At 38.4% G+C, this 27,931-nt stretch overlaps 2 protein-coding genes across 16 annotated transcripts in view; one reads left to right on the top strand and one right to left on the bottom strand.

Moving 5' to 3' along the window:
* Positions 1–155: 155 nt before the first annotated feature.
* Positions 156–26,904, top strand: CCDC28A (coiled-coil domain containing 28A). Of its 4 annotated transcripts, none has more exons than XM_061471727.1 (6): positions 156–271; positions 1,127–1,321; positions 4,009–4,172; positions 5,503–5,657; positions 6,343–6,365; positions 7,365–8,097. In XM_061471727.1, exons 2-6 carry the CDS (start codon positions 1,164–1,166, stop codon positions 7,417–7,419), a joined length of 555 nt encoding a protein of 184 aa, XP_061327711.1. In that variant the 5' UTR covers positions 156–271; positions 1,127–1,163; the 3' UTR covers positions 7,420–8,097. The 4 variants fall into 4 exon arrangements, with proteins under 4 accessions (XP_061327711.1, XP_061327712.1, XP_061327710.1 ...); XM_061471726.1 differs by lacking the exon at positions 156–271 and adding an exon at positions 459–888; XM_061471724.1 differs by lacking the exon at positions 156–271 and adding an exon at positions 459–905.
* REPS1 (RALBP1 associated Eps domain containing 1) overlaps positions 17,427–27,931 on the bottom strand; it is a 62,927-nt gene continuing 52,422 nt past the window's right edge. For 8 of the 12 annotated variants that reach the window (XM_061471711.1, XM_061471714.1, XM_061471716.1 and 5 more), the window contains 8 exons: positions 26,891–26,963; positions 24,524–24,642; positions 23,713–23,777; positions 22,701–22,886; positions 21,236–21,331; positions 20,543–20,691; positions 19,804–19,909; positions 17,427–18,760 (listed from right to left, as the gene is read on the bottom strand). In XM_061471711.1, coding sequence (XP_061327695.1) covers positions 18,692–18,760; positions 19,804–19,909; positions 20,543–20,691; positions 21,236–21,331; positions 22,701–22,886; positions 23,713–23,777; positions 24,524–24,642; positions 26,891–26,963 — 863 coding nt within the window. In that variant the 3' untranslated portion in view covers positions 17,427–18,691. The remainder of the gene's footprint in view (positions 18,761–19,803; positions 19,910–20,542; positions 20,692–21,235; positions 21,332–22,700; positions 22,887–23,712; positions 23,778–24,523; positions 24,643–26,890; positions 26,964–27,931) is intronic. The other 4 variants (XM_061471718.1, XM_061471722.1, XM_061471719.1 and 1 more) reach the window with 3 other exon arrangements.

Below are 27,931 nucleotides of genomic sequence, written 5' to 3'. Positions count from 1 at the left end.
CTTGCCCCCAGGTGCTCGTCAGCGCGGCCCCGCCCCTTTCGGCCGTTAACGGCTACCCCGGCCTCACGCCGGGAGGGGCAGGAAAAGGAGCTCCTCTTACGCATGCGTAGATCGTGCTGCGGGGCATCCTGGGAAGGGTAGTCGCTCTGCCCGCACGGCGAGCCCGGCCGCCGCCACCAGGGGGCGGGACTCCCACAATGCCTCTCGCAGGGCGGCAGCCGGGGCCGCTCCGCCCCTGACTGAGGTCATGTGACCGGAGCCCGCCGCTTCCGTAGGGGGTGTGAGAGCCGGCGAGACTTGGGGGAAGGGGGGGACGTCCACGCGCGGGCGGGGGGCGGGGCTGGGCTGGGCAGGGCAGGGGGCGGGGTGTGCGCTTCGCCGGGCGTTTAACGTGTGGCGGGGGGCGGTGGTTGTAAATCCCGGGGCGTTGGGGTGACTGGTGGCGTCCCGACCCTCCGTGCCCGGAAAATGGCGGTGAGCACTGAGGGCTGCCTGCGCCACAGGCGGCGGGCCGCCCTTGGTGTGATGTACAGCGCCGTGCCCCCTTCACGGCACCCGCTGTCGCCTCCTGCAGTGGGGGATCTCGGAGGAGGCGCGTCCCCAGGTGGGGAGATCATGAGTTAGAACCCATAATGGCAGGTATGATAGCGCGTGTGTTACCGGGCAGTACCTGTCCCGCCCACATGCGTGAGTAATAGCAGCGGTAACCGGGCACCAGCTGAGTGGTGAGAAAGCTGTTGGCTCTCCCTTTAGCGGAGGTTGGTTGGTGAGGTGAATCACAGCATCCTCATGCCACCGTCGTTTCCCGTGTTGGCTATCGTGGACTTCACTAGTCACGGTGCTTTCTAGCAGTAATCCATGGGATGGAAAGCTTGAGATCTTTTTGAGGTACCTGTCGGCTGAAGGTAGTGTAACGATTTGAATTCTTGCCTGTTTTGCAAATCAGGCAGGCCTGGGCAGCTTCTGAAAACTGGTTTCTCTTGTTTAAATACATGAGTGACTGCTCATCTTTGAAGAAACTCTAAAGCTGTATTGCCATGCGCTGTGACCTGTTTTTTCCCTTGCTTTTATTGTAAGTGCCAGTTTTAATTGATGTTTCCTTTTTTTTTTTCCTTTCCGTTTGAAGGACAAGAGATTAGTTTAGATGCAGTAAACTGGAAACAATGGAAGAAAGGAAGATCAAGAGGAGGAGCCCCAAATCATCTACCAGTCACCCTCCTCAGGTTGCAAACTCCAAGAAAAACTCAGTGCCGGTCAGTAAAAGCACAGCCTTTTCAAATCCTGCACCACAGCCGGCGGTACAAAAAACAAAGTTAAAACGGTAAGCTTGGGAGCATCTTGCAAGCTCAGTGGAAGTTGGAAGCCAGAAACCTGTCCCTATTCAGACAGATGAAAGGGTGTTTAGTCTGGCTGGGGCAGAATGTAAAGGGTAAGCTTCAGACTTGTGAAACTCTTTGATGACGTGTCTTTTTTAGCAAAGCAATTTGTGTTTAATGCAACAGAATGGTTATTTTACAGAAAAGGAAGGTGCTCAACACTCCTCTTGTAAGCTTTTATTACACAGTGCTGCAGACTCATACTGATGCAGTTTAACTGAAGAGATGATGGCCTGATGGGACTGGTGAAAGACAAGAGCTGGGTGATCAAATATGGCAAATGTGGGCATTGTGTGGGAGATGGCAGAGCTCCATATGTGCAGCTGTGAAGAACAAATACCACATGACTGCAAGGGTGGGACTGATGAGTAGGGCAGGAAATGAAGGATGTGAATTGAACAGGATGTGCTAGAAGTGGAGTTTCCTGGTGTTTGTTTGCTTGGGGACCTATCAGCAGGGGAAGCAGTAGTTCCCAGGCCACACTTGTGTGCAGAGAGAGACTTTCAGTTCTTAAAAAAGAACCTTCTTGGAATAGTTTGTGCTTGAGTTTGAGAATGTTGATTTTCCTTAATGTTAGAAAACACACTTCTTGTCCATGGCAGATAATAGATAAACGAGTGAAGAGGAATTTTAAAGTGAAATGTTTGCTAGAGAGAGGCAGCTGAGTTTACTGTCCTCTATTAGCTGAAGATTAAATATTGCACTATCATCATGAGTACAGATAGTCTATGTGAAGGATCTGATATTGGCCTGATGAATAATGAATTTCTGCAATGTAAAGTCTGCTGTTTTTCAGGGAAAACTTATTGTGCTTTAAATTGGTGGTTACTGCAGCTGACTGTACAGTTAAGTCTCAATGCTATTATAGAATGTACTAGAAAGTAATTTTGTGCAGTCCACAATACTGGCTAGAGAAGAAAAGGTCCTTTTCACTTTAAGTTTTGGGAAGGGAAATTCTGCCCAATTATTAAGTCAAGTTTAACAAGCTGTGCTAGTACAGACAATTCCTTGAACTTTCCAAGCAGGAATGGACAGAACAAGGTGAAGATGAACTGCTGTTATGACAGCAGAGTGGGAGTATTTAATTAGTTTTCACCTGATCTGCAAGACTTTAATAGAACTGATGGACAGGGGTAGAGCAGTTGATGTCATCTCCCTGGACTTCTGCAAAGCGTTCGACACTGTCCCACACGACATCCTTGTCTCTGAATTGGAGAGACATCAATTTGATAGGTGGACCACTCGGTGGATAAAGAACTGGCTGGATGGCTGGGGAGGGACTCTTCATTAGAGACTGTAGTGGTAGGACAAGGGGTAACGGGTTAAAACTTAAGCAGGGGAAGTTTAGATTGGATATAAGGAGGAAATTCTTTCCTGTTAGGGTGGTGAGGCAATGGAATGGGTTGCCCAAGTAAGTTGTGAATGCTCCGTCCCTGGTGGTGTTCAAGGCCAGGTTGGATGAAGCCTTGGGTTAGATGATTTAGTGTGAAGTGATCCTGCCGATGGCAGGGGGGTTGGAACTTTTGGCATACAAATCTTACTTGATGTCCGAAATTGAAGTAGAAATAGCCAAAGTTAAACCTAAATTGAGACACATTGCTCTGAGCTGAACCAGGTACGATAATTGTTGGACCGTTAGTTGTTCCAGCATATAGACTACAAAGTCTATATGATTTTTATAGATCACAGAAACTGTTAGGCTGGAAAAAGAATTATTACTTCCCATAGGAAAGAATTTATGACTTGCAGAGCTTGGAAGAGTTCAAGGGAAGGGTGGGGCTTAGTATGCTGTAAACCCTAGTATCTTCACTAATTAAATAAAGCTTCTTTATTAAGTCTGGGATTTTATTTAATATCCCATAGTATTCTAAATTTTAACTTTTAATCTCAAAATCTCTCACCGAGTCCAGTTCTGAAAAGACTTACTGTAAGGCTGCAGAAGCAGCCATGCCCATATGAGAAAGGCTGCTTGCATGCATGGATGGGCAAATCAGGGGTGAAAACAACCCCTTACCTGAATTGTATTAGGTTAGGATGCCATATGTCTGTCTGTCCAGCTGTAACTCTGTGTTTAGCTTCCATATCAATTACATGTTAATATGGATGGGAACTAGGAAAATTTATCTGGAGACGAGGTCACCTTCTGGTATAGATTATAGCAAGTTGTTTTCCATGCTGGGTGCAGTCTATAGGTGCTTGTGAGAACAGGGGCATATGCTTGCTGAGGGTTTTTTCCCTCTGACTTGAAGAGAGTTTGCAGATGCCTTTTTTGGGTTGATTTTTACATAGATAATACCCAATGCACCATGTGTCACTGCTGGTCCTCTTTACCGTATTAAGGTGGCCATAACATACATGTTCTCCACTGATGTTTCACACTATTTATTAGTAAGAAAGCAGGTTGTTGGAATTTTTCATTCTGCAGTACCAAACTGTCAAGATAGCAATGTTGTTCTTTAGTCTTCAGGCAAACAGGTGATCTGTATTTTTAATTTAAATGGAGTAATTGAAACATGTAGTACTTATTTTCCATTTCATTATCAAAACCCAGATGTACACTTATCTTGCATTCAGATTCTCAGGGAAAGTGAAAGCAGGAAGTAATCTTTTTGGCTTGTTTATATTTTTCCAGAGTAATAAAAGAGAAAGCCAAACCTCCGGGAGGGGAAGCAAAAGGGGCACAGGCAGCACCAATCCAGCATTCTTTTCTCACAGATGTATCTGATGTCCAGGAAATGGAAAGGGGACTTCTGAGTCTCCTGAATGATTTCCACTCTGGCAAACTTCAAGCATTTGGTAAGTGTCTGAGCTGTCTGTGTGCAATGTTTGTATGTTTTTATACCTATATGATGGTAACATTTGCAAGCAAGTGTGCTACTGTACAGACAGGCTGCCACTTTAACATAGTGGACTCCACCATATGAAATGAATTTTAACAGCCTTCTAGTATCTGAAGGGGGCCTACAAGGGTGCTGGGGAGGGATTCTTCATCAGGGACTGTAGCAATAGGACAAGGGATAATGGGTGTAAACTGAAACAGGGGAAGTTCAGGTATAAGATATAAGGAAGACATAAGGATATATTATAAGATACAAGGAAGAAGTTCTTTACTGTGAGGTTGGTGAGGCACTGGAACAGGTTGCCCAGAGAAGTGCTAAATGCCCCATCCTTGTTCAGGTTGGACAGAGCCTTGGGTTACATGGTCTGGTGGGAGGTGTTCCTGCCAATGGCATGGGGGGGTTGGAACTAGATGATCTTAAGGTCCTTTCCAACCCAAACAGTTCTGTGATTCTATGATTCTATAATTAATAGATCTTACTGCATTTTTGAGTTATAGTCCTATTGTAGGGTTGTCTTTGGTGTGAGATTATTCAAATGCCATTTCATTGTTCCTTCCAGGATGGCTTTCCAAAGGCAATACCTTGGCTTATGGATTTAAGATAGCAAGTTTAAAACCATTTATTTTTGAAAGTGTAAGAATAATAAAAAGTAACTGTATTTAGCACCTGATAACACTTGCATAACATATTAACGCTTTACACTATTGGTAACAACTTTTATGGAATCCAGTGCAAGTTGCATTTTACCCAGCTTGCTCTTCTGACTTAGCTTCTTACTACTTCACAGTTGATGGAGGGTTCAGAAAAACCATGATGCTCTTCTGTCTCCTTCTTTTCTCTCTACTAAGTAGAAAGATGCGTATGCGCTTTTGCAAGTTTAGTGTTAGGTTGGCATGTCATGTTAGTTCCACAGTGATTTTTACAAGAGCACCTCAGAAGAGTTATATAAGGCATCAATGACAAGGAACAAACCCCAAGATTAAGCAAAATTAGAAGGGACATTTATTGTGATTATATTCAAAGTTAAAATCCAGGGCCTTCCTAATTTGGACAGAAATTCAGAAGTAGAGAAAACCCACATTTTTTAAAACCCAGTTAGTACATTCAGTAGTTATCTCAAAACCAGACAGATGACAAACTTCAGCAGTGAAATGGGGAGAAATCACTGAGAAAGCAAATTAACTTGTAAATTTGATGTTAAATTCCTCTTCTGTGATGTAAGAAGCCACACTTTTGCACCTTCATTCTCGGGTTTCTTTATCAAAAGCTATTGCTCATCCTTTTAGGAAATGAATGTTCCATAGAGCAGATGGAGCATGTGCGGAGTATGCAGGAGAAACTTGCTCGCCTCAACCTGGAGCTCTATGGGGAGCTGGAAGAACTCCCTGAAGATAAAAGAAAACTAGCCAGTGACTCCAACCTGGATAGGCTGCTGTCAGATGTAAGTACTGGGCAGGCAGAAAGCATGGAACTTTGCCCACAGCACTCAGCTCAGGGAGACAACACTATTGGGTGGGCAGTGATGTACAGCTGAGGAGGTTATAGATCTGTAATGAGCCAAGATGTAAGTCTTGCCCTCATCTTAGTTTTGAGGAAACATGGTACCCTGTTCTGTTTTTATAGGCTGCTGCTTATTTGAGTGAGTGGAGCAGTCTAGCTGTAAATTGTCTGAGGTTGCAGGCATGTTTAGAGGCAGCCCATGTATCTGGGAACTACAACTGTTTTCCCTGTGGCCCAGCCTCCTAATTATAATTTTATATATATATAAAGTGTATATTTATAAAATATATAAAATATATATTTATAAATAAAAACTATATATAGAATATATATAAAATAATGTGTGGAAGACCACACATAGCAAAAATTCTACACTTTAAGTTTCTCCTTTCTGTGTTTAAATTTCTTTAAATTTCCTGAGATCAGCAGATTGAAACCTAATTTGGGACTTAGCTCTGGTGTAGCATTCAGTGCAGGTTTGCATTGCTTTTAGTAATAAAATTACACATTTTAGCCCAAACTACTAGTGATTTTCTTCATTGGTTTAATGTAATTATTTCACCATATCAGCATTTATTTGACTAACTGAAATGCCGTTACTGATAATTTCTATATTTATATTGCAGCTAGAAGAACTGAATTCATCTATGTATCCTTTCCTTAGATGTCTATTTTGCATTATAATTACTGTGTACTATAACTGAATTACAGTGTATTTCCTCAGTAAATAGTGTCTTTATCAGGAAGCAAAACACTCAATAACATCCTTTAAGATGGTACTGTAATACCTCATGGATTTTAGGTGATTCTGCATAAATAGCTGGATCTTAACACTTTTAATTACAGGCTGTTTTTTCATATGGTAATTTACTTAGCTAGTGTGTACCACTTCAGACAATGCATTGATAGTGGCAGAGTCTGTCAGAAGCACAATCTTTCTATATGTGTCTAGCTGAGATATCCTGGAACGAACATACACAGCAATCTTCCCCCTATAGTACACAGAAGCATCCCGAGTCCTATTGCTTTTTATTTTTTTGTAGAAGTATGTGTAGCTATTTATCACTGATTTTACTGTGCATTGTGTACTGACCTAATTAATTATTTCTAGGGTCAGACTATGGTTGAGTCAAATACTTCAGCAGAGCTTTGGTAATTGGATAAGCCCACCCAGAAGAAGATGAAGCTGAATGTCCTTAGCTTGTCTTTTACACCATCTTTTTGATAAGAACAGAGCTGAGGCGTGTTGCATTCAGTTTATACTGTGGTCTACTTATTTCTGATGGCTTACATACTTCATATGCATTGAGGAAGGTGGGACTGAAGATACGGCTCTGGTATATACATTCTCTGTGGAAAGCTGTTTAAGGCTAGGCCTTATAAAGAACACAAGTAATATCACGTAATAGTGATAAAAATAATCTGCCATCCCCCTTGATCTGCCAACTAATTCTGGAGGTATGTAATGCTTACATCTCACTGAGAAAGATTAATATGGTGGCTGCTAACTAGCATAGGACACAAAGGAACTGAAGTTATTGGACTGACGCATACCTGTCACAGGAGTGAGCAGAGTTTTGTGTAACATTGCTATCTTGTTTATACCTTATCTATATATGAATTTTTTATTCCTTAATGGCTGATTCAGCCAAAAACTACATTTAGCAGATGCTCAAGATATTCCAAATGGTGCCACAGGCTGAAAAAACAGCTTTGTCAGATGCTTTTCTTTTGTTGGGTTTTCCCCCCTCCCTGACAGTGGAATCTGGAACAGTTGTGGGTTTGTATGTGCTTGGTTTTAATTTTACACACTGAAGAATCAAAGTGCAAATCCAGGTGTTTCTTTTTGCACATTCCTCTTTGAGCACTGCATTATGCCAGTACTCAGTATCCAGAGTTTTAAACAGATGATTGCAATACTATGCTTTTTATTATTGCTTTATTTAATAGAAAAACTGGGCAAATGTGGAAGTACATTTTTTCTGCTCAGTGTTGTTCATATGGTTGAAAGTGATATATGTATATAAGTTCATTACCATCTCCCCATTTTTTTTATCAAGGTAACAATGCTGTTGCCTGTCTGATCAGTATGTAGACAGTCTGCACACTAGTGTTCTGTTGATCAGTGATGGCACAGATTTATTTATTGTTAAGTAATACATTTTAAATAGACAATGTTTCATTTAGAGAAGCTGCTATTTGTTTGGCTGTGTTAAGAAAGTCTGAGTTCTTTTATGGTCTTAATGGTTGCAGAGTTTATTTTCCATTACTGTGAATAATTATTGAATGTCACTAGATTACAACTAGCATCTGTGCTAGCTTGAGGAAGGATTGTAAAATTCCAAAATTGGGTAAACAGTAAATAAATCCAGTATAAGCAATTTTGTAGTCACGCCTGTCTTATAAGCAGCCTGGTATTGGTATTTTCATTGTGTTCACAAAGAAAAAAAATCCTGTAGTAGGGTAAAATCAAGCAGGTTTTAGATTCAACATTTGTATCCTGGTACATTAAACTATGCCTTTGGTTCCAGACTTATTCTGTATGAAGACCTGCTGCCTACTGTTAGTTTTTGGTAGGTTGAGTTCTACAGCTGTTAACACAAAGGCACAACGAGCAAAAGCATGAGAGTGTGGGTTAAAAAGTAGCCTGGTTAAATTTGGATCATGACCTGTAAATTTAGTTCAGTCAGAATTACATCAATAGAAAGTATTTGCTAGACTTTAGTTAGAGCCTTATAAATAATCTGCAACATATTGAGACTTCACAACTCCATCACATTCTTCATATTTTCTTAATGCCTATTCTGTATCCCTACTGATCCCAGTTTGTCAGGGTTATGTTGTGGTTCCAGGTGCTTCACCTTTAACACAGTATATACATGGATTTTGAAGCATCAGCTTATGATGCTTTGCATTTTTCATCTGCTTCAACTCTTGAAACATTGTATTTTTAATTTTGGTTCTGTTCACTACAGAAAAATGCAACCTCGCTCTCCTCCCCAAAGCAGACAGAAAATTGATACTTCTTCAAACACAGGTTTATGATTTCTGCAGTTCTGCTCTAGCCTTTCCCACAAAAAATGAAGGGGATGACACACTTCCCATAAAAGGCAGTAAAACCCAACACATGCCCTAGGACAGGAGCAGACATGGGAATGCTTTTTCCACATGAAGTCTCAAGTTTATGATAAGAAATCAGATGTCCTGTTTTTAAGTGGATCATTTCCTCAAGTATTCGCTTTCTTGACCACTACAGCTATTGCAGGTGTCACGGGTGCTGGAGGAGAGTTTGTTTCTAGAAAGGAGCTCATCTATCACAGGGCCTCTGAGCACAGAGGATGTGTATCAAATTCAGCCACCAGGCAGGGCTTACTGCATGTTCTTTACAAATGTACTCACATTTCATCACTCCTCATGCAATCAAATCCAGCACTTCATGTCATAGGTCACATACAAGAACTGTTTCTGTCCATATGCAAATGCTGGGTTCAGAGACTGTTTGGGATTACTAACACAGAACATGTTTTAGCCAGCAATAGTGGAAATTCATTCCTTTTTAATTACAAGTAATTAAATTCACTGTCAGTGAGCTATGCTTGTGCATCTTGCTGTCGTCATCACAAGACATGGGCTTCATCACAGCCCTCTTCACTTACTGTAAGAAACAGCTAGAATATGAATGAGTACACATCAAATCCGCAGTTGATTGCCCAAAGCACCAACTAGCATAAAGCATTTGATAGTGGGAACATGACATGTATGCCAAGTCCCTGCTTTCCCAGACATGGCTGAGGGCCTGCCTGCTGATGGGAGGTCATGAATGACACGGAGCAAGAGCCTTAGGTTGGAACAGACGGAACAGACTTTAGGTGAGGGGTTAATTGAACTTGGTCAGCCAAAACTGGTGCAAGTAAAACAGTATTTCTTAGTGCCTGGAGGAAACAATAGCTTAGTTAATTCAGTATCTGTTCTCACACTAACAACCAACCTTGTTGTACTACGTATATTTACACCTTTAGTTACGTGACTTTCCCTGGCACTGATACCAAGCCATTCCTCCTCTTCTCCCTAGACCAGAACCCATATTAGCCATGTGTCTTGTGATAAGTAGCTGCTGAACACAGAAGCTACTTGCAGAGACTGCCTGCTGTTGCTTAGTCTTTTATTTTCCGGTCAGAAGGTCAGTCTATAAAAGACTGATCAAATGTAAAGATCAACCCTCCAGTCAGAGAAGCACCAGAGCTTATGCTGCCAAGCTGGGAGACAAGAAAAGCGCAAAGGATTCTTAACTGTCCGTTCTCACCATTTCTGTGTACAAAAGGCCAAGAGTACAACTGAGCCTGAATTCCTATGCAAACAAATGGGGATTTTTCCCTTTAGAACTACCAACATGGTCAAACATTCAAAAAGACGTGTCTGCTCCCAGTGAATGGCATACTTCCAGGCATAGCCTTTGATTGATTGTCTGGTTCTCAGACTAAGTGCATGATGTCTGGATTCCAAAGAACAATAAAAATGAAAGCTGCAGTTTATGACCTTCAGCAAAGAAAATCAGTTTTAAATTAATACTTCTCCTAATGATCCTTCCCAGCTAGGTTCTGACAAACAGTGACATTTTACGTAACACTTACTAAGGAATGAAGGTCAACCACTTTTAATTCAACAAATACTAATTTCTTGTAATAACAGTGTACTTTATGATTGCTATAAGCAGGTCTGAGTCTGGAATAAGTGCAGATCCCTATAATGCTAGTTGTCTCTCTTTAGAGTCAGTTTAGTTTTGATAATTTTTAGCTTGAATTTGAATTTTGACCCAAACCAAAGTTTATAAAACAGATGTTGCACTGTCCATTTTTTACTATTTTCAAAGTCCCAAAATAAAGAGTCTGTTAACAGGGACCCTTTATTGAAAAGAACAGTGTCATTAGCTTAGCTCTTTCTTACAACTTACCTGATTTCCTTTCAGTTTTGACTAGGAACCTGTAAGTTATTAAAACCTCATCAACCACTCTGAATACATGCAAACAGATGAAGTGGATGAGCACAGCTCAGGTTTGTGAACTCAACATAAACACCACGTAGGAGTCACTACCTATGTACAGTACTGGGATAAAGACTGCATGATTAATCCAACCAAGCATCATGCTGACTCATCTGTGGATAAAGCATTCACCTTATTGTTGGATAATAAAGAAAACCAATTAGTATTTGTTTTTTCCACCACTACACAGTTATATATACAGACCTCAGACATTATCACTGTGTGGCGTGTGACGGTCCATGCCTTCAGGTATTCTGCTCTCCTGTCAGTGTAACATGCACCCAGAGGCTAGAGCTGGTTAACCCACCTACCTGTCAGTTCCTTGGGTGCAGCTTCAGTGTCTGTTTTATGTCAAATCAATGTTTCATGGCTCACTGTACATTCTTAAATAACGCACACACCTCTGTCAGAAAGACACAGCTCAGATGGGAGCAGTGCCACACGCACAGATGGCCTTGGACTCTTGTAAGAGAAGAGGGCATGAAGTTACATGAGCCAAATTTGCTTCTCACAGTCTGTCCTGTAGGATGAATTCAGACACCTACGGTTGAATGCCATAGGTTGGGGATGCAAAGCCTTCAGAAGCATTTTCTCAGGAGTCTGTTACTGCAGTAGAGTTTGACTGCATCCTTAATACTTGCTTGAAAAGCTTTTACCAGAATCATTATAGCCAGAATCATTGTAACACCCATTTAAGACTTCTGCCAGTCAAAAAAGCTGACACAAACTACAGTACCTAGACCAATGAACAATTTTAAAAGCCTAATGCAAACAATGTATTTCTTACTCAAAAGCAAAACGGTTTCTATTCTTAAACGTATCACATAATAAGGTGCCTCTGAATCACAGGACTAACCACAGGGTAATAATGTGTAAATCATGAGGTACAGCCTGGAAGCGGTGAAAATATTCCATACATTTTTAAGCTACAACTTACTATATAAATGCTAGGAGATGAAAACAACCAGGAAAATATAGAAATGCACATGCCAGTATTTCTGTAGCAAGTGCTGCTTTTTGCTACACAGGCGTCTAGAGACCATTTTTATATTGGAATTTGTAAGCAGTATTCAGAGCTGAATGCCTCAAGGAATACATAATTTTGGTCTGTGTACTTTTAACAACAAATAATGCTCTGTTCTTATCCTCTGGACAAAGGAAAAAGCATCTATAGGTGTACAGGTGGGGGGGGGGGGGAGAAGGGGGAAATCATTTTGTTGTTTAAACCATCATCATAATGAAGTGAAGCTTGAGGTGGGGTACTGCACTTGAGCTCTTAGCCCCTAACACTATGGAAATATAACACTACTAAGTTAACAGCACCAGGAGTTCAGTCTCAGAGTGAAAGGTCCCTGCTCCGTGCAGGAAAACTGAAAATACAGCTTCCTTTCAACACCACTGACGCCACATTTTCAGTACAACTTCTGCTCTATCCTAGAACAAAATCTAAAAATGTTTTAATAAGGTTTTACTGATGGCCAGGGCTGCTGATACAGTTTTAAACTCAAGTTTAGGTTGTTGATTTGACAGGTTGCCCTGTATTTACTTAGCAAAGAACACAAGAGCTTCCCAGGACCTTTGCATTAAATGGATAACTGTATCTGAGTAACTGCAGAACAGCTTAAATTATAAGGCCATCGCCCTTCTGTTTTACAATTAAAAAAGGTTTTTTTTTTATTCTCAAGCCATTTTAACCTTATCCTTACCGTTGGTTTTAAAGTGTGAGGCCATGAAAATCAAATAATACATCATATCGCCATCTTGATCAAAATTTTAAACCCAAAACTGTAGCTTGAGAATGATCAATATCATCTATTTTCAGTTCAATTTTTGGCAGTTCTCAGTTTGTATTAATTCACATCAGGACAGTCTTGAGTTTTGACAGTTGAAATGCAACCCCACTTAAACCAATACATAGGTTTTTTTTTTCCACAGGTGGAAAAAGTGTCTTCCTTCTATTGTACATTCACAGCTATTTACAAAAAAGGAAGCTTTAAAGTGTCAAAGGATTCCATTGAAAAGGCTCTCGGAAGAAAGGATAAAAAAGCAGTCACAAAACAACATTTGAAATTTTTGTCCCGTAAAGTTTAAAATATTACCAGTCTTAGTGTTTTTATTGGTTAGTGAGGCCACCTGTGGAAAGAATTTGGGAGAAACCATAAAATCCACCAGAATGACCAGCCTCTCAATTTTGATAAAATGGCATTTGAATTAATACTGCTTTTCCACAGGAATCTTCTTGCTTCAACTCCTTTATCTCCAAAGTGCAGGCAGGTACTTTTAAGTACCCTTCTACAGCAAAAGGACTTACTATTCTTCTATGACCTCTCGGTTCCTTCTGATCAGAAAGTAGGTGACTCAGCTCCTCCATGACAGCAGTGAAAGACAATGGGATTGAAGCTCTAGAAGGGATTGTTGTAAATCGCAGCACTCTACTTCCAAAGGCAGGGATACCTAACAGAAAAAGTTGGAGGCACATCACATCTGCGTTTTCTGATAGAATACACTGAATTACAACTTCCTATAAATTCCCTCCATAATATTTTTCTTGAAATACATACCGTATTTTCATACTACAACTGAACTCAAGCTTTGTATGTGTTAAAGAAGACCTGCAAAATAAGGCATAACAGCACTTTGTACAGTGTGCTGAATTCCAATGCAGTTGAATGAAACACACTCCTAAGACACTGCAGGTGTTCCCAAAGCAATTCCTTTGACTTCTGATGAGAAATCACATATTGCTGAAGTACCTCTTTGCCAAGTCTGACACAGCCAATCATATGTGCTAGACCCTCAGAAGCCCTTAACAAGTGTTCACACAGACAAGTGTTCTCAGTTCACGGCAACTGTTGTAATGCTTATTCCACACCCTACTCCCCCAGCTGAATGTCAGGGGGACATTGCCTCCTCTCTCAATAGGCAGCTGTTCTTTCAAATACTAGTCTGCCTTATTTGCCTTTTGGATGGATACTAAAGACAACAGGCTCCTTGCAGAACACACTGATTCACAAGTGAACTGATTCAAAGTTAACCTGTTCCACTCCATGGACTTCTGTCAGTTTAAATGCAATCGTATTTGAGCCAAAGAGAGAAATACAGTTGGACCTCTGAAGTTAGAGAACAGAAAGTAAAAGCCACCATTCATGCTATTATGGGGTATACCCAAGAGTTTACATGTGTTGTAGAGCAGGATGTATCCTATAAGCAGGAGGCAGGGAAACAAACATGTAAGGTTCAACAGCAATACTACTAGATTTTTTTTTTTTCCATCAATATACCATTGAACATCAGTTTAAAATTGCTTTCATTATTTCTGACGTTCATTTCTTAGATTGCTCATAATCAAGACCAGCCAAAATGACAGAGGAATTTCAACTCCTTCCAGATTAGATGCATTCCTCATGTCTGTAAGAATGGAAGTGACAAGAACATACTCTAACAGAAATGGAGGAAAATTTACCTAGCTTTCTACGCTACAGTATATGCAGTCAACATGTGACAGATAGCACTGTCTTAAGCTGTGAGATCGCAAATTTAGCACTTTGTAGTGTTACAATTCTGAATCCAAGTATTATAATGAAACAAGGGCTGTTTCTGACAATAACTTAAATGCAAGACACTGAATACCTATGTATCAGTAAGCTGGAAAAAAGTACCGTAAAAATCATTTTGGAATACAGTAACATGTACAACCAGGTACACTTAGTGTACAATCTGGCTTTAAACCAGGAGTTGCACCTCTAAAACCTATTTTGTCAATTAAAAACCCCAAACAAACAAAACAAAAACAAACAACAAACTGAAAGGGAATTACACAGTACTAAACCCTCCCCCCATACACAGAATTGATTTTTGAAAAGCAATTAATTCAGACTCCTGTGGGGGGAAGTAAAAATAAAACTGTACTTTGATGAGTACTGTTTATCAGGACTAGGCTGTATAATCTCATTTGGTTATTAGTATATACAGGCATTTATAACATTGTTTCTATACAGCCAACAATGGTTGTTTTCAAAGACTATTAAGAGAACACAACATTTAAAATAGGTGGGTTTTTTTTGCTATTAGAGAACCAAGTCCTTAGTTATCATGTGCTTTATTCTAGAGAGCTGTATTATAAATGACTAGTACAGCAATGTGCATGGCAAAACAGGCTAGAATTTTGCTTATGAAATTAAGTTGTCCAGAAAATGGAACTCTGGGGAGTATAAATGCTCAACTGCACATGAACTGCTTTATAAAGTATTTAAGCAACTTAAGCATGCAAATATGTTTGAAATACTCTGTGCAAGACTGAAAAGTAACTTGTGTAAGAATTGCATTGTTATTACTCACTTGGGAGAAAGATGTTTTTGTTGTAACATGTCACCATTCCATGAAAATACATTCTACTAGCAACTAAGGCTAGAATGAGTCAGGAAACAGTGGGTTTTTTTTTTGGTTTGTTTTTCCTTTTAGGAAAAAGTGATTCAGATTAGGTCATCTGTACAGTTGTATTTAGAGACAAACTCCATGCACAGCTGAAGCCTTGAGAGTTAACTCACTTTTGCCCTAAATGCAGAGCAGAAACAAAGCACAGCCCATCCATAAGGGACAGAGACATCTCACACAAGAAACAATCCTGCAAATTTATTTTCCTTAGTTTTAAGTTTTTATAACCTCAACTTTGTTTATCCCACATAAGACATTTCCAGTAATAAGAGATCCTCTTGTTCATGTACTGTACAATTGCAAGTAAAATGAGGGGCATGTGAAATGCAAAAAAACCCCTGAAAACGCTAGTTTACACTGGGCAGGCTTGAAATACTGCTCAAAAAATTAGCTTTTCAGCTTTTTACCTTTGCGTTTTGGAAATCTGCTCTGCTGTCCAAAGACAGGCAACAAATGGAGAAGAAAGCAACTCCAAACCAGGTAGAATGAAGAAAGAGGCACATTAGTAGGAGAAACAAAGGAAACACAAATCAAAGAGAAAACACTCTTCCCATCACAGAGTCCAAAGAAAAACATCTTTCAGGTGTTTCAGAAATTCATGTTGCTGTCCATCCATCCATCCATCCTTCCTGGCTATGTACATTAATCACAGTCCATACTATTTAGTAGTCTACATTTATAATTGCAATGTAGACAGCACATCCCTGGTATGGTATGTAACTCCTTGCTCCAAAGAGCTTACAATCTAAGTTCATTAAAAAAGAATGCATTAAGTAGCTGGATCAAGATCAAACACAGACGATAGGAAAATTATTTTATAAGGGATTAAAGTTTGGTTACATTACTAAGTGAGGTAACTTCTGAACATCGTTGGCAGTGATGTTCTTAAGACACAGCTTTTCAGTTAGAAGCTCTTCTGATCACGAAAAACTGGTTAAAAATGTACTGAATGATGCATTAAAAGTAATCCACAAAATTCTTAACAGACTTGTTGGCAAGATACAAAAAATATTCGTGTTATTCTACGAGAAAGCAGAATGTTACAGAAATTTGTATGTACATGTCACATTTGAATGTAAAAGGCTTTTTACATTTAAGTTTAAAATGTGAAGTTCTGATTTAAGAATCCTGCTGTTATAGGCTTAATACTTAAGTATTAATATGAAAATAGTACTATTTTAAAAAATGTATTTTTGACTTCAAACTATGGACAAGATACAGTTGGTTGGAAATCAGTCCAACTTCATTAAGTGACCCACACTTTCCCACTTTTTTTAAACACTGTTCTTGCTACTTGGCAGTTTAATACAAATCATTAGTCCATCAACTTCAAGGTTTTTCAGTTTTGTGTCTTTTTTTGTGGTTTGGGTTTTTTTCATTTGGTTTTTTTTTGCTTTCTGTAGGTTTTGGTGTTTTTTTTAATATATATATGTATATATACATATATATTTTCTAAGTCAAAGCTTTGCAGATTATCTACATAGTTGGAATGTAATTTATATGCAACCTTTACGCATATTTAGCTATCATTTCTTAATCCCCTTACACGCAAAAAGAAAGTACCATCTTTCATGCAGCTTTGGCATCTGTTTCTCTCATTCCAGGGAATCTTGCTTTGGACTATATACATAAGCTGTCTGCAAAATGTACATAACATTTGAAAAAAATGTCGGAATAGTTATAGCAATAAAAGTAAGCATAATTATTCAGTCAGTAAATTCTAACAATAAAGACACATACTTCTTTTTCACTGTAACAAACAGCATATCCAGCAGAAAAATCTAACTTGAGCTATCTTTTTGGAAGGGAAGCAGATGTTAAGAAAATTTCACTTAAACACAGAAGTGAGAAAGTGAGGATAAGGACTGCTAACAGGAGATAATTTTGCTTGAATTTTCAAAGGTATGCTCAAGGATATGAAAACAGAAATGAAAACTAAAGAACTACACATTACTTTGACCCAAGTCAATGGTGGCATTTAGTTTTTAGAAGTAACAACCGCATTAAATTTGCTCATAAGAGGATACAAAAGGAATATAGCCACAGATTACCAAGAGAACTCAATCATTTCTATCAACAGCTAAAAAATGAGGGAAGAAAATAATCAAGGGATTATGGATCAACTGTTTCTTGTACAGGCCACAAAACTACAAAAAATTACCTTTAGACCAGCAATAAACCCCTCCCCCCTATTTGAATGAGTTTCAATTCCCAGATAAAGATGAATCAACAGAATTAAAATATTGTGCTGTTTTATTGGTGTAAAAATCACACAATTGCTAGTTCTGATTCTGCAGAGATACATCCATGCAGTTAAACATCTATGATCCCACAGCCAGAAGAAGCCATTAAATAGAATATCTGCTGTTAGTCAGCAATTAATGCAAATTTACATATGAGATCAAAAGGTGTGTATCGTACAATATACAACAAATCCTAATACAGTACATCAACCTGAATAGCAGGATACACTCAGGGAACTGTTAATAGTGAAGCCTGTCTATATGCCAGAGAAATAAGGCCTGGAAACAAGATGACAGAAGGTACCCCAGAATTCCTAAGAAGCAAACTGTTCATTTTCTGTTTTATTTTTTGCTGGGAATTAGAAGTTCATAGAGGTATTGACACGTTACTTGACAGTACAATTTGTTATAGTGAAGACTGGTGGATGTGATCTGTTATTAAAAGGTAATGTGTGAAACATGCAATTACAGGTGGTGCTTAGGTAATGTGTAATTAATATGTTGGGGATTTACACCCAACTCTTTTCACAAAAGGGAGGGCTGAAAAAGGTCTGTTTGACAGATTACCAATTGTACCATAAATCTTCATATGCATGCGGCTGAGTCAGGATCATGAATGGATAAAACATGAACACCTGGCAATCTGTGGTTACATACTTTATAGTGTATGCAACAAAACAAAATAAAATCCAGATGATGTGGCAAACAGCCTGCAATAACCCTCTCAACCTGAAAAAGCTGGTTTATTGCAAAGAGGCAGGCTTTCTAGAATTGTGAACAACTTTCCAATTGTGAAAGGCAGCTTGAGAAGTAACATCGGTCAATGACAGTTTCTCTCTTTTCCAGCACAATAAGATCAATGCCATAGTGAAAGAAGACATTATGTGCTTAAAGTTTAAAGTCAATTGGTTAGCAATCCTCTTCTGCAAAGATGTTTCAACAGGAAAAAAGAAACCACTAAAAAATTCCAGTTGGAAATTTTGGCGACAAACTTTGCAAACTCAAGCCCAACAGAGACCACGGATACTCACAGAAAATGATGTGAGAGGCAGTGTCACATTCAAGGAAAAAAGTTTTTTTTTTCTCTCTGTACTGAAATTAAAGTACTTAAATACAAAAGTGGACAAATTGGCAAAAGAGAACCACAACATTTAATGTAGAATAGAGTGCACTGAGCTAGATGCATGGATCTTTAAATAGGCTTTGAAACCAATACCCCTTTCAAAATTAGTAAATTCACAGTTAACGGCAGTAGGCTTAGAGGTGAGAGAAAGGTCGAAGTTGTTCCAGTTGGACTTCCAGGGAGATTCTCTCTTCAAGAACATCCTACAAAAGAAAGATTTTCTACTGACTGTCCGCAGTGAATGAACATTCAAAAACTTCCTCATACAAACAAAACTGGTAAACATCAGCTTCACTTCTGAGAACTAACATTTTCTAAAATGTGAAGAACTCTTCCCATAATCTGAATAGAAGATTGGCTAGCTGGTACTTACTCATAAGTGAAAGTGTATACTTTGTTCAAAAGGAGAAGCCATTTAGTATTCTTTCATTTCTTTCAAACAACCCAAACCCACAAAGTTGTAACCAGCTGCAAAACCAAGTATAGCATTTTCAAATAAAGTTTAAAATATTAAGGGGCAAGTCCTTATCTCAGTTAAAGGACTGGAAACTTGCCATTTCCCCCCAATTTTTCCTCCTGTGTATATTTTACATACTTTGTCTCTCATAAAAAGCAATAAGTTAAATTCAGGCTGGATAATTTTTAAAATGGCTTATCTTTCAGACTAGGCAGTATCACATTTATTCATGTTTACATTTAAGGTTTTTAACTGATTTCATAACTAATACTGGATATCTTAGGATAGCAAGAGAAAGATGTTAAAATGGTGCCTACAGATAAATCCTAAATTATAATAGCTGACCTAGATAAACAGATGACTGTTGTTATTAAGCTGCAAGTTTTGTATTTCAGATAATTGTATTTGTTTAAAAGTAACCAAGACTTAAGGTTTGCTTTTCCTTCAGAAGCAAAGGAAGGAAAGCTGCTCTTCTCAATACCGCTTTTAGAGTATCTGATGACCACGACAGCTACCTTGAATTATTAATACTAAGTCAACATTTCTGCTTTTTTATTTTTAGTGTAGCTGAAGGCAAATCAGGACATTGAAAAATGTGTTTTGTAGTAGCAAAAGCATCCTTTGTAATTTTACAGGTATATTCCATGATCTACAAAATCATCTAAATATTCTATAGTGATATCCTCTACTATGTATATCATTGACTTGCAGAAATGTCCATTATTATGTATCACTAACATCTTGCCTTCTCAGGCTCTTCTCTTAAAGAGACAAAGATTATGGAATTACCTTTAGTTGCTGCTGTAGTTCACTATTCAATCTGGCCAAAACAGTGTTGGTTTCCTTGTTACGTCTGATAGATGCCTGAATTGCCTTCTTGTCTTTCCCCACTGATCTGAGAATATATAGAAGCATTGTAATAAGTAATTTCATAGCTTAGTTGAACATCTAATTTATCATAACCTCCTTTTTAAATGAGCAAACTCCTATTTTTTTTTTTTTTTTAATTTGTTACACTGTTATTTTCCTTTTTCTGCTTGGCTTGATTGTTTATCTGCATGGAAACCACACATATTTAGTTTCAATGAAAGAACAAGCAGCAGATTTAAAAAAACTTATCATAATTCATTTTCCAAAGCCACAACACACTGTACAACATTCATTTACCTCAAAGTGACTAACACAACAGTCCCACTTTCAAGGTAGGACACAAAGACTGCACATTTTGGACTGTTCATAGTAGCCATTATTTGAAATTCAACACTACATCTTAATACTTCCGCCACTTATTTCCAACATACTTGCAGAAGTTTAAAAAGTTGACACTCCAAAATTCAAGACCACTAAAAAGTCTCCCAGTAATAGAGGCTTTGGGATGATCTTGTTTAAAAGCCAAAAACTTTTAAACTGGTAAATAATCTAACTCAAACACACTGAAGTTGTTTGCAGCTCCTGGAACAGAAAGTGTGTATGCTGTTTTAATGTAAAGTTTCCAGTAACAGATGTATTTATACACTTCTTGGGTTACCTAGGAATAGATGGCTGTGAAGCAAGAACAGCAGCTATGACACCTGTTTTCTGTGTATGTTCCTCAGCTTCAGGTCTTAGCTCATCCTCTGATTTTAATCTTCTGCGAATAGGCTTTGGTGGTGGAGCAAGTGGGGTAGTGCCTTTACCCTAGAGAGAAAAATCACAGCCTATTAATTCTCACAAGCTGCACTAGACTTGGATTATAACCTGGTAGCTTGTTTACATTATGTATTTTTAAAACCAGTTACTGAGCTAACTGAATTTACAACCCATCTGATATTCTCTGATGGGCATCTAGCTGCATTCTCATATGGTCTGAAAAAACTGTGCAAGCAGTCAATTGTAAATACACACCATCTCAGAACAGACCTTCCCCCCAGTAATTAGGTAACACAAAAAACAAAACAAAACAAACAAAAAAAAGCTTCTGTTAACCAATTTCTGCACTACAAGTTTTGCTGTTTCAAAAATTTGAACACTTAAGATCTTCATTTTCTGCTATCTCAAGAATAAAGGTAATCATGAACATCTGATGCAAAAATTCATCACACACACGCCTGTTTCAAGCACACTGGATCTAAGAAAACTGGGCTCGAGTGGAAGCATACAGAGTTGCTGTCACAAATCAAAACAGACATAATTTCATATGCATCTGACAACTACGCTCTCCTTCCAAGTGTACTTTGCGTACCGCACTAGTGGGGACATTAGCAGGTGCTTTGTCTTCAACTCTTCCATCTGCTTTGGCACCTCTAAGAGAACTTGCAGAATCAGAGGGCTTTTCAACCTAGGGGGATATACACTATATTTAGAAAACTACTTCTCAACAAATATTTCATTCAGCAACAGTCAGTATGCTGTGTTCTGATACATGAATATAGTTAACACCTAAAATTCAAGTCTTCTTTAGAAGGACAAGCTGGAATACAACAACAATACATGCTTTAGAGTCAAACCATCTAGAACTATCTTGGTCACAAACACTGGTTTGGCCTGGAAGCAGCTTACAGAACAGGCACAAGTAAAATGTCAGACCTGTCTTTTGATACAGAAGATTCAATACAGAATATAAAATCGTCATGAAAAAGAGACACAAAGGTTATTTGAAAGTACTCTGCTCTCAAGCATTTTACTCTAAATAAAGTCAAAACCCCAATGTTATGAGGCACTGTAGAGAACAAAAGAGGCTGTGGCCTGATGATAAAATGCTACAGCTGTTTCTGCTACTACATTACCACCATTATCCATCTCTTCCGACAAAGGTTAATCCCTCCAGTGGAGCACAATGCCACTGTTCCCTGTCCACCCCAGTGCAAAACAATTAGCAAGCTTAACTTCAGCAGTTTTCAGTGGCAGCTTAAGCTAATGCAGCTGATTTTGCAATGAGGTACATGGAGAGCCCTCAAACAGTTCTACATCGTTGACCTTCCCGATTAAGGGAAGCAAAACCATGCTGCTGATAGTTGGGAGAACTTTAAAGCACCACAGGTACTTTTGCAACTGAGGATGCCAAACTGCACCAGAGAATTTACAATCTGGGTGAAGGCTACAAATTATGACAGGAAAATACGAAGTAACTTGTGTAATAGTAGTATGCTATTATGACATTAATAGGAATAACCCCAAGGCTTCCAAACTTTTAAGTCCTGTGTCTGTAGTAGGAAACAAGGTTTTGTAAACATCTCTGATGATCTACTATAGAAGGATGCTAGCTGTCTCTCCAAAGGCATTGAACAAAAACAAATTAATGGAATTGTAGCAGAAGTTAATGATATCTGACTGTCATCTCATTTATTAAGACAGACTAGTTTATGACTTAGAAGTCATTTGAAAGGCTGACAAGAATGAACAGACGAAAAGTTTTGCCTCTGCAAAATCTTAAATGCACCAATACAATGATGTTTGTGCACATATATGCTAATAACTACAAAATCTCTTGAATTACAAGTAAGAACTGAAAGAAAAAACTTATGTCTAGGTATTTGGCAATTACTAAATAAATGTAGCAATGTGTAACATAATTGCTTTCTGGCAATAGGTTGGGACACCATTAAAAACACTAAACTACTGAGTTCAAACAGCAGAAGTAGGTTTTAAGAAATTCTCGTAATTGCTGGTGGTGTTAAGCAATTGACAAGATCTTCACTTCTGCTCACCTGCAAGACTTCTGAGTGTGTTTCAATTTCACCATCTTCCTCTTTCTTTGCACCTGAAACAGCAAATGCCTCAAACTGGCTGAAGTCTGCAAAATTTGGCTGTTCTGGTATTTGTTGAGGTGAGGTACTGGTATGAGCTATTAGGCCTTCAGCCTCCACTGGGCGATGCACATGAGGACCTGCACCCTGCAACAAAAAGACAAAAGTATTTAGTGACATTGTCAGTAGGACAAAGCACATCTCATCCAAGACACAGAGAGACCACTCTGTGTTTATAAAAATAGGGAAAACTTTAAGAGAAAAGGAAGCGAAGCCCATTGACTGACTTCAGTTGATGATAACTCAGATTCTAGGAAGTAGCTGCTGCTGCAAAGCAACTGAAAAACAATTTTATCTGTCCAATGTCAGATCTGCAGAGCAGTTGAAGGATTCAGCCGGTTGAGACAAAGGAAAAAAAAAACCAAAACCACACCAAACCCAAACTTATGCAAGATTTGTCTTCTACCAAATCAGCCAACTGAACCAACTCCAGTTGCAACTGAACCAACCAGGACTGCAAAGATTACCAAGTCTCTGACAAAGGAAGAAGTGGGATATTTCCTTTAGGGAGCAGTCATATTATGAATAAACTATACCCTATGCCAGACCCACAGAAGACAAACACTTACTTTGCAACTTTAAAGACTGCTCTCAGTCTGTGTTAGCACCTACTAGCTAAACATGGACAGGTAAAGAAATGTGAAAGTGTGACTTTCTTTCCTACAACTCAGAGCTCCAGAGCCACTCATTCCTTTTCACTCTCTAATTTAATCCCTTTCCATGGTTCTACCAGAAGCAGTTCTTTATTCAGGAGAGGCTAACATTTGGCTAGTCTAGGTTTTGCCATCATTCACAAATTGGTGGTTTCAAAAATACCAAGCAATGCTACTCATGTTAGAGATAAGTTAAAATTCAGAGTTAGATAGAAATGATGCACTAAGAGTATGATTTTTTTCAAAAGTGACATCATCACCTGTGAAGGCTGTGGTCTTGGAGGCACTGCAGGGGGATAGGCAACAACTCCAGCCTGTTGCTGTCCTGTAAAAGAGGCATCACATTTGGCCAAGATTTTACTCTTCATGCTACAGTGCTATCTAATTTTTTTGACTTGTCAACAGAAGAAATTCTGCATTTTGCCTACATATTAACCTGTCACATTTACCATAACTGTAATGGCATCTCCTTTCAAATTTGCAACAGACAAAACAAGGAACCAGAACATGGATCTTGTCCTTTGTTCCACCTCAAAGTACAGAAACGGTCATACTTTGCTGATCTTAGTCCTTTCTTTTTCTGCTTTACCCTCGTTATACACCACCTTAACATTTTCTCATACTCTGATCCTGGATTTAAAAGTACTGACAAGTCAGAAGTACAATAAAAAACCTTAAGCAGAATCAGAAGTAAAGATTAATAATTTCCTCTGAGGCAAAATACTTAATACCCCTCTCTAATACATTTGATACAAAAATATCTTCACTTGAGCATATTCTGGCAGATGCAACTCATTGCACGTAGGTGTACCACCAAAATGTTACTGCCTGATTTTGCTCCCCACGTTCACCCAAAGGACTACAATGCCAGCATTTAGAATTTACTTATAAATTATCTGTTTAAGCAAAGTGGGCCACACATTTTTATACAAACAGAAAGAGTAACAAGATTTTCAGCTTTTTCATTCAGAAGACACAATCTTTTTTTCAGAGAAAAAAAAAAGGAGTATGCTTCAGGAATATATATGCTGAAAAATAACATAACATACAAGAGGAAGAGGGTGTATCTACCTGGGGTAACTGAAAAGGATCTGTTCATATCTAAAGATGATGATCGAGAATGAGAAGGATGAGGCCTTGGAGGGGGTGGTGGTGGTGCAGTGTTATCTGGAGATGTTCCTGAATGTGATCTGCAAAACAAAAGTTTCTGTAGTGAATTTAGGCAGCTACAACAGAACTAAAATTCAAGAGCTTTTCAAAGTATACAATTAAAAAATAGAAGTTTGACAAATGGAAAAGAGCCTTATTGCCATTGATTTTTGCAGATTACAAAATCAGTTTTAAACTTCTGACATCCTTTGATTTCACAATTGTTTTTGTATTTCCATTTTCTTAAGTCTGTTATCCTAATTATTCTTATATTATCACAAGTAACTTATCTCTGGAAAATCAATAGCTTGACACACACCCTAAACAATAATAGCTCAGGAACACAGAATCCTAAATATGGTAATTGCATCCAGATGGTAGTCACTGTATTTTGCAAAGTATGGAAGATGTACTCAACATCCTGATTAGATTTTAAACAGGTTAAGTTTAATGTCACTGAAGAAGATGAAGTTTCTGTTGGACCTGCCTCAATGTATATTGAGCTGACTATCTCAAATAGCTATTTAATTCTCTGCCTGAAATTTTCCAAATCTACATACCAGGTAGCAGCATTGCTACTCGTTTCCTAGGTCGGATCACCATCTAGTGGATACCTGTTGTAAGTTCATCGAGCACACACACAAAAAAGGATAGAAGGGTGAAATAGTGCCCAAGTCCTTTGCGTGGGATCTACTGTATACACCTTCCATTTAAAAACAGCTTGCAGAAGCTTCCTAACTACTCAAACATGAGCAAGACAGATTTATTGAATCACTGACAGGAATACAACTACTCATAAATAACTGATAAGTTCTTTTCTACAACTGACTTCTGCAATGTTCTTCTGAAACTACCATAAAACAAAACTAGGAAAGGTAAGAGGTACCCAAGTTCCACACAGAACTTGAAATTCCTGAATGTATATGTCCAGAGAGAAATGTGAGTTACCACAGCAGAAAAATTTACTGTCTTAATATACTCTCACGGACAATTCTTCTATATATAAGACTGATGAAATGCATATATATCCAGCTGACTAAATGAAAATCTAATTACACTGAGTCCTAGGGTCATCCATCTACCTAGTCTAGTAAAGCGCAAGTAGGATTAAAGGAGGGAGAAAGTGGTTTAAGGGCACTCCTGAAGTATTATTAATCTGACATAGTCTTGTCAGTTTTTTGTTTCTGAAAATTCAAAAAAGTACTCTGGACTAATGGTAGGGTTAAGGACAATGTAATCTCTATAGATAAAGCTGCAATCGGTTGATGAGATATCAGTGGTAGGAAGTAAAAGATGAAGTGGGAGAAAAATTTCCTGGGAGGACACTGCCAGAACTGCCTGATCTGGACAGAAGCTGCTTGTGCCATTAAGCAGCAACTCATCATAAAGCTCCACTCATCTACACAAGTTCAGCAAGAGAACCTAACACAAAAATCAGAGATGAAAAGAACATGTTGAAACCAACATGTTGGTAGTGCAAAAACATACACAGAAGCAGGACAGAATCAAATCTGCCATTAATTATAATGGAGGAAAGAAGTTTTTAAGCTGCTGTACTGACAGGCAACTGCAAATCTTTCTCTGCTATTGAAGTCTCCCTAATTATTTTTGTTTGGAATCTTACCTTTGAAACTGACTGTAAGACGGTTAATGGCATAGCTGGTTTTAATCCTATTCAGGCAGATTAGTGGGAACAATTAGCACCAGCTAGTACAGCACATTCTCTTCTGTCAAATGATGCAGTTTTGGTTATGAGCTTACATAGCTTCCTCCAATCCCTTAGTTTACCTTGGGCCTGTGACTGCCCTTCATTTAATAAAAGTCCATTATTAAAAGAGATTCAGTTACTGCTGTGATATTTCTTATTTGTTTTATTATTCTTGTATGCTGCAAAGTCACAAGGTCCTTCTCCATTAATGCCTCATATGATTTTAAAAATACAAAAAATTGGTTTCAAGTAACATCATGATCTCCTGTGCTTATATTCCCTTGTATTTAGGGAGAGTCTTTCCAAGATTTTTGACTGAATGTGGAGTTTCATTTGATTGGTCATTCCCAAATAGCTTTTTAGACTTTTTTTAACACTTTTTTTAACTGTTACTTTACAGATGAACAGGAAGAGCACACATTATTAATGCATTAGAAAACAGACTGCCTCCCGATTCCTGAGTGTTAAAGTTAAGAATCTATTCAGCCCTCATTTTACAAGCTTGTTGTCAAACAACAGAAGCTCAGAACAGGCTTCTTTAACCAGCTTTATTTATTTTTTTCAGTTGCTACTCTACTGACCGTTGCCGCGTTACAGTGCTTCCAATTTGCTCTGGATCTGAAGTATACGAGTCTGAACTGCTATAACCATCTGCTGGTAAGAGAAAAGTAAAAAGTTTCATATTTGTTATGCATCATTAGTATACTCTAACAGATACAGGTAACAGATAACTTCAAATATGCAATTTCTATTTTTAAAAAAGGTTTATATATTTTTTTCCCTGAAAGGTATCATTTGGGCAGGGTTCAAAATCCTAGAATCTGAATAATTGAAGGATTCAATACAAACCAACTCCCCCCAATACTTCTGAGTTCTTGGTTACTACTGGGATGTACTGAAGAATAAACGAAGACAGCAATGTTGTAATTAAAACACAAAATGTAAGTTTCATAAGCACTGATTTTTTAAACATTTGACGTTCTATCAGTTTGACAATCTAGCCAACAAGAGTAAGAGACATCCAAGTAAAAATAAAAAGCAAGAAGTAGGACATGCTTGATTTTATAAGTGCTGAAGGACTGTCACCAACCTGAGAAGTCAGAAAAAGGAAAATGTACGTACAGAATAGAGACGAACTCAGCAGCTTTACTACTAATGCAACTTCTGTACCTTCAAGGCTGGTACTCAGCTCTGTTTTGGACTAAATCTTTTCAAAAAGCTTCTGGTTAAGGCAACCTTTATAAATGAAAGATGCTATTACAGCACCACATACAGTTTCCTTAACACCTTAAGGAACCCTTACCCTTAAAAGCTATGCAAAGCATGAGGTTTTTACCCTACAAATGAGGAATCTCAACAAAAGTCACAACATTTGTATGGAATGAATATAGACAGAAAAATGGATCTGAGAATAAGTTACCACAAGGGATAATTCCAGAGCACCCTGTAAAGCACAGTTCAGGGTGGAAAATCACCAGAGCAATGAGACTTACCTGATTAGTTATCAGTGAAGAAGAAAATTCTAATCAAGAACATCAAGATTTTTCTCAATTACCCAGCCTCAAAAGATTATTTTAACCTCATAGGACACTAAAGTTTTCAAAAGTGTTAAGACACACCAG

The sequence above is a fragment of the Pezoporus flaviventris genome, unplaced genomic scaffold (genome assembly GCF_033815535.1).
Source record: "Pezoporus flaviventris isolate CSIRO_AGI_PZ_B2104156 unplaced genomic scaffold, CSIRO_AGI_Pfla_v1 ptg000066l, whole genome shotgun sequence".
Lineage (NCBI taxonomy): Eukaryota > Metazoa > Chordata > Aves > Psittaciformes > Psittacidae > Pezoporus > Pezoporus flaviventris.
This window is presented reverse-complemented; position numbering and strand designations above follow the sequence as displayed.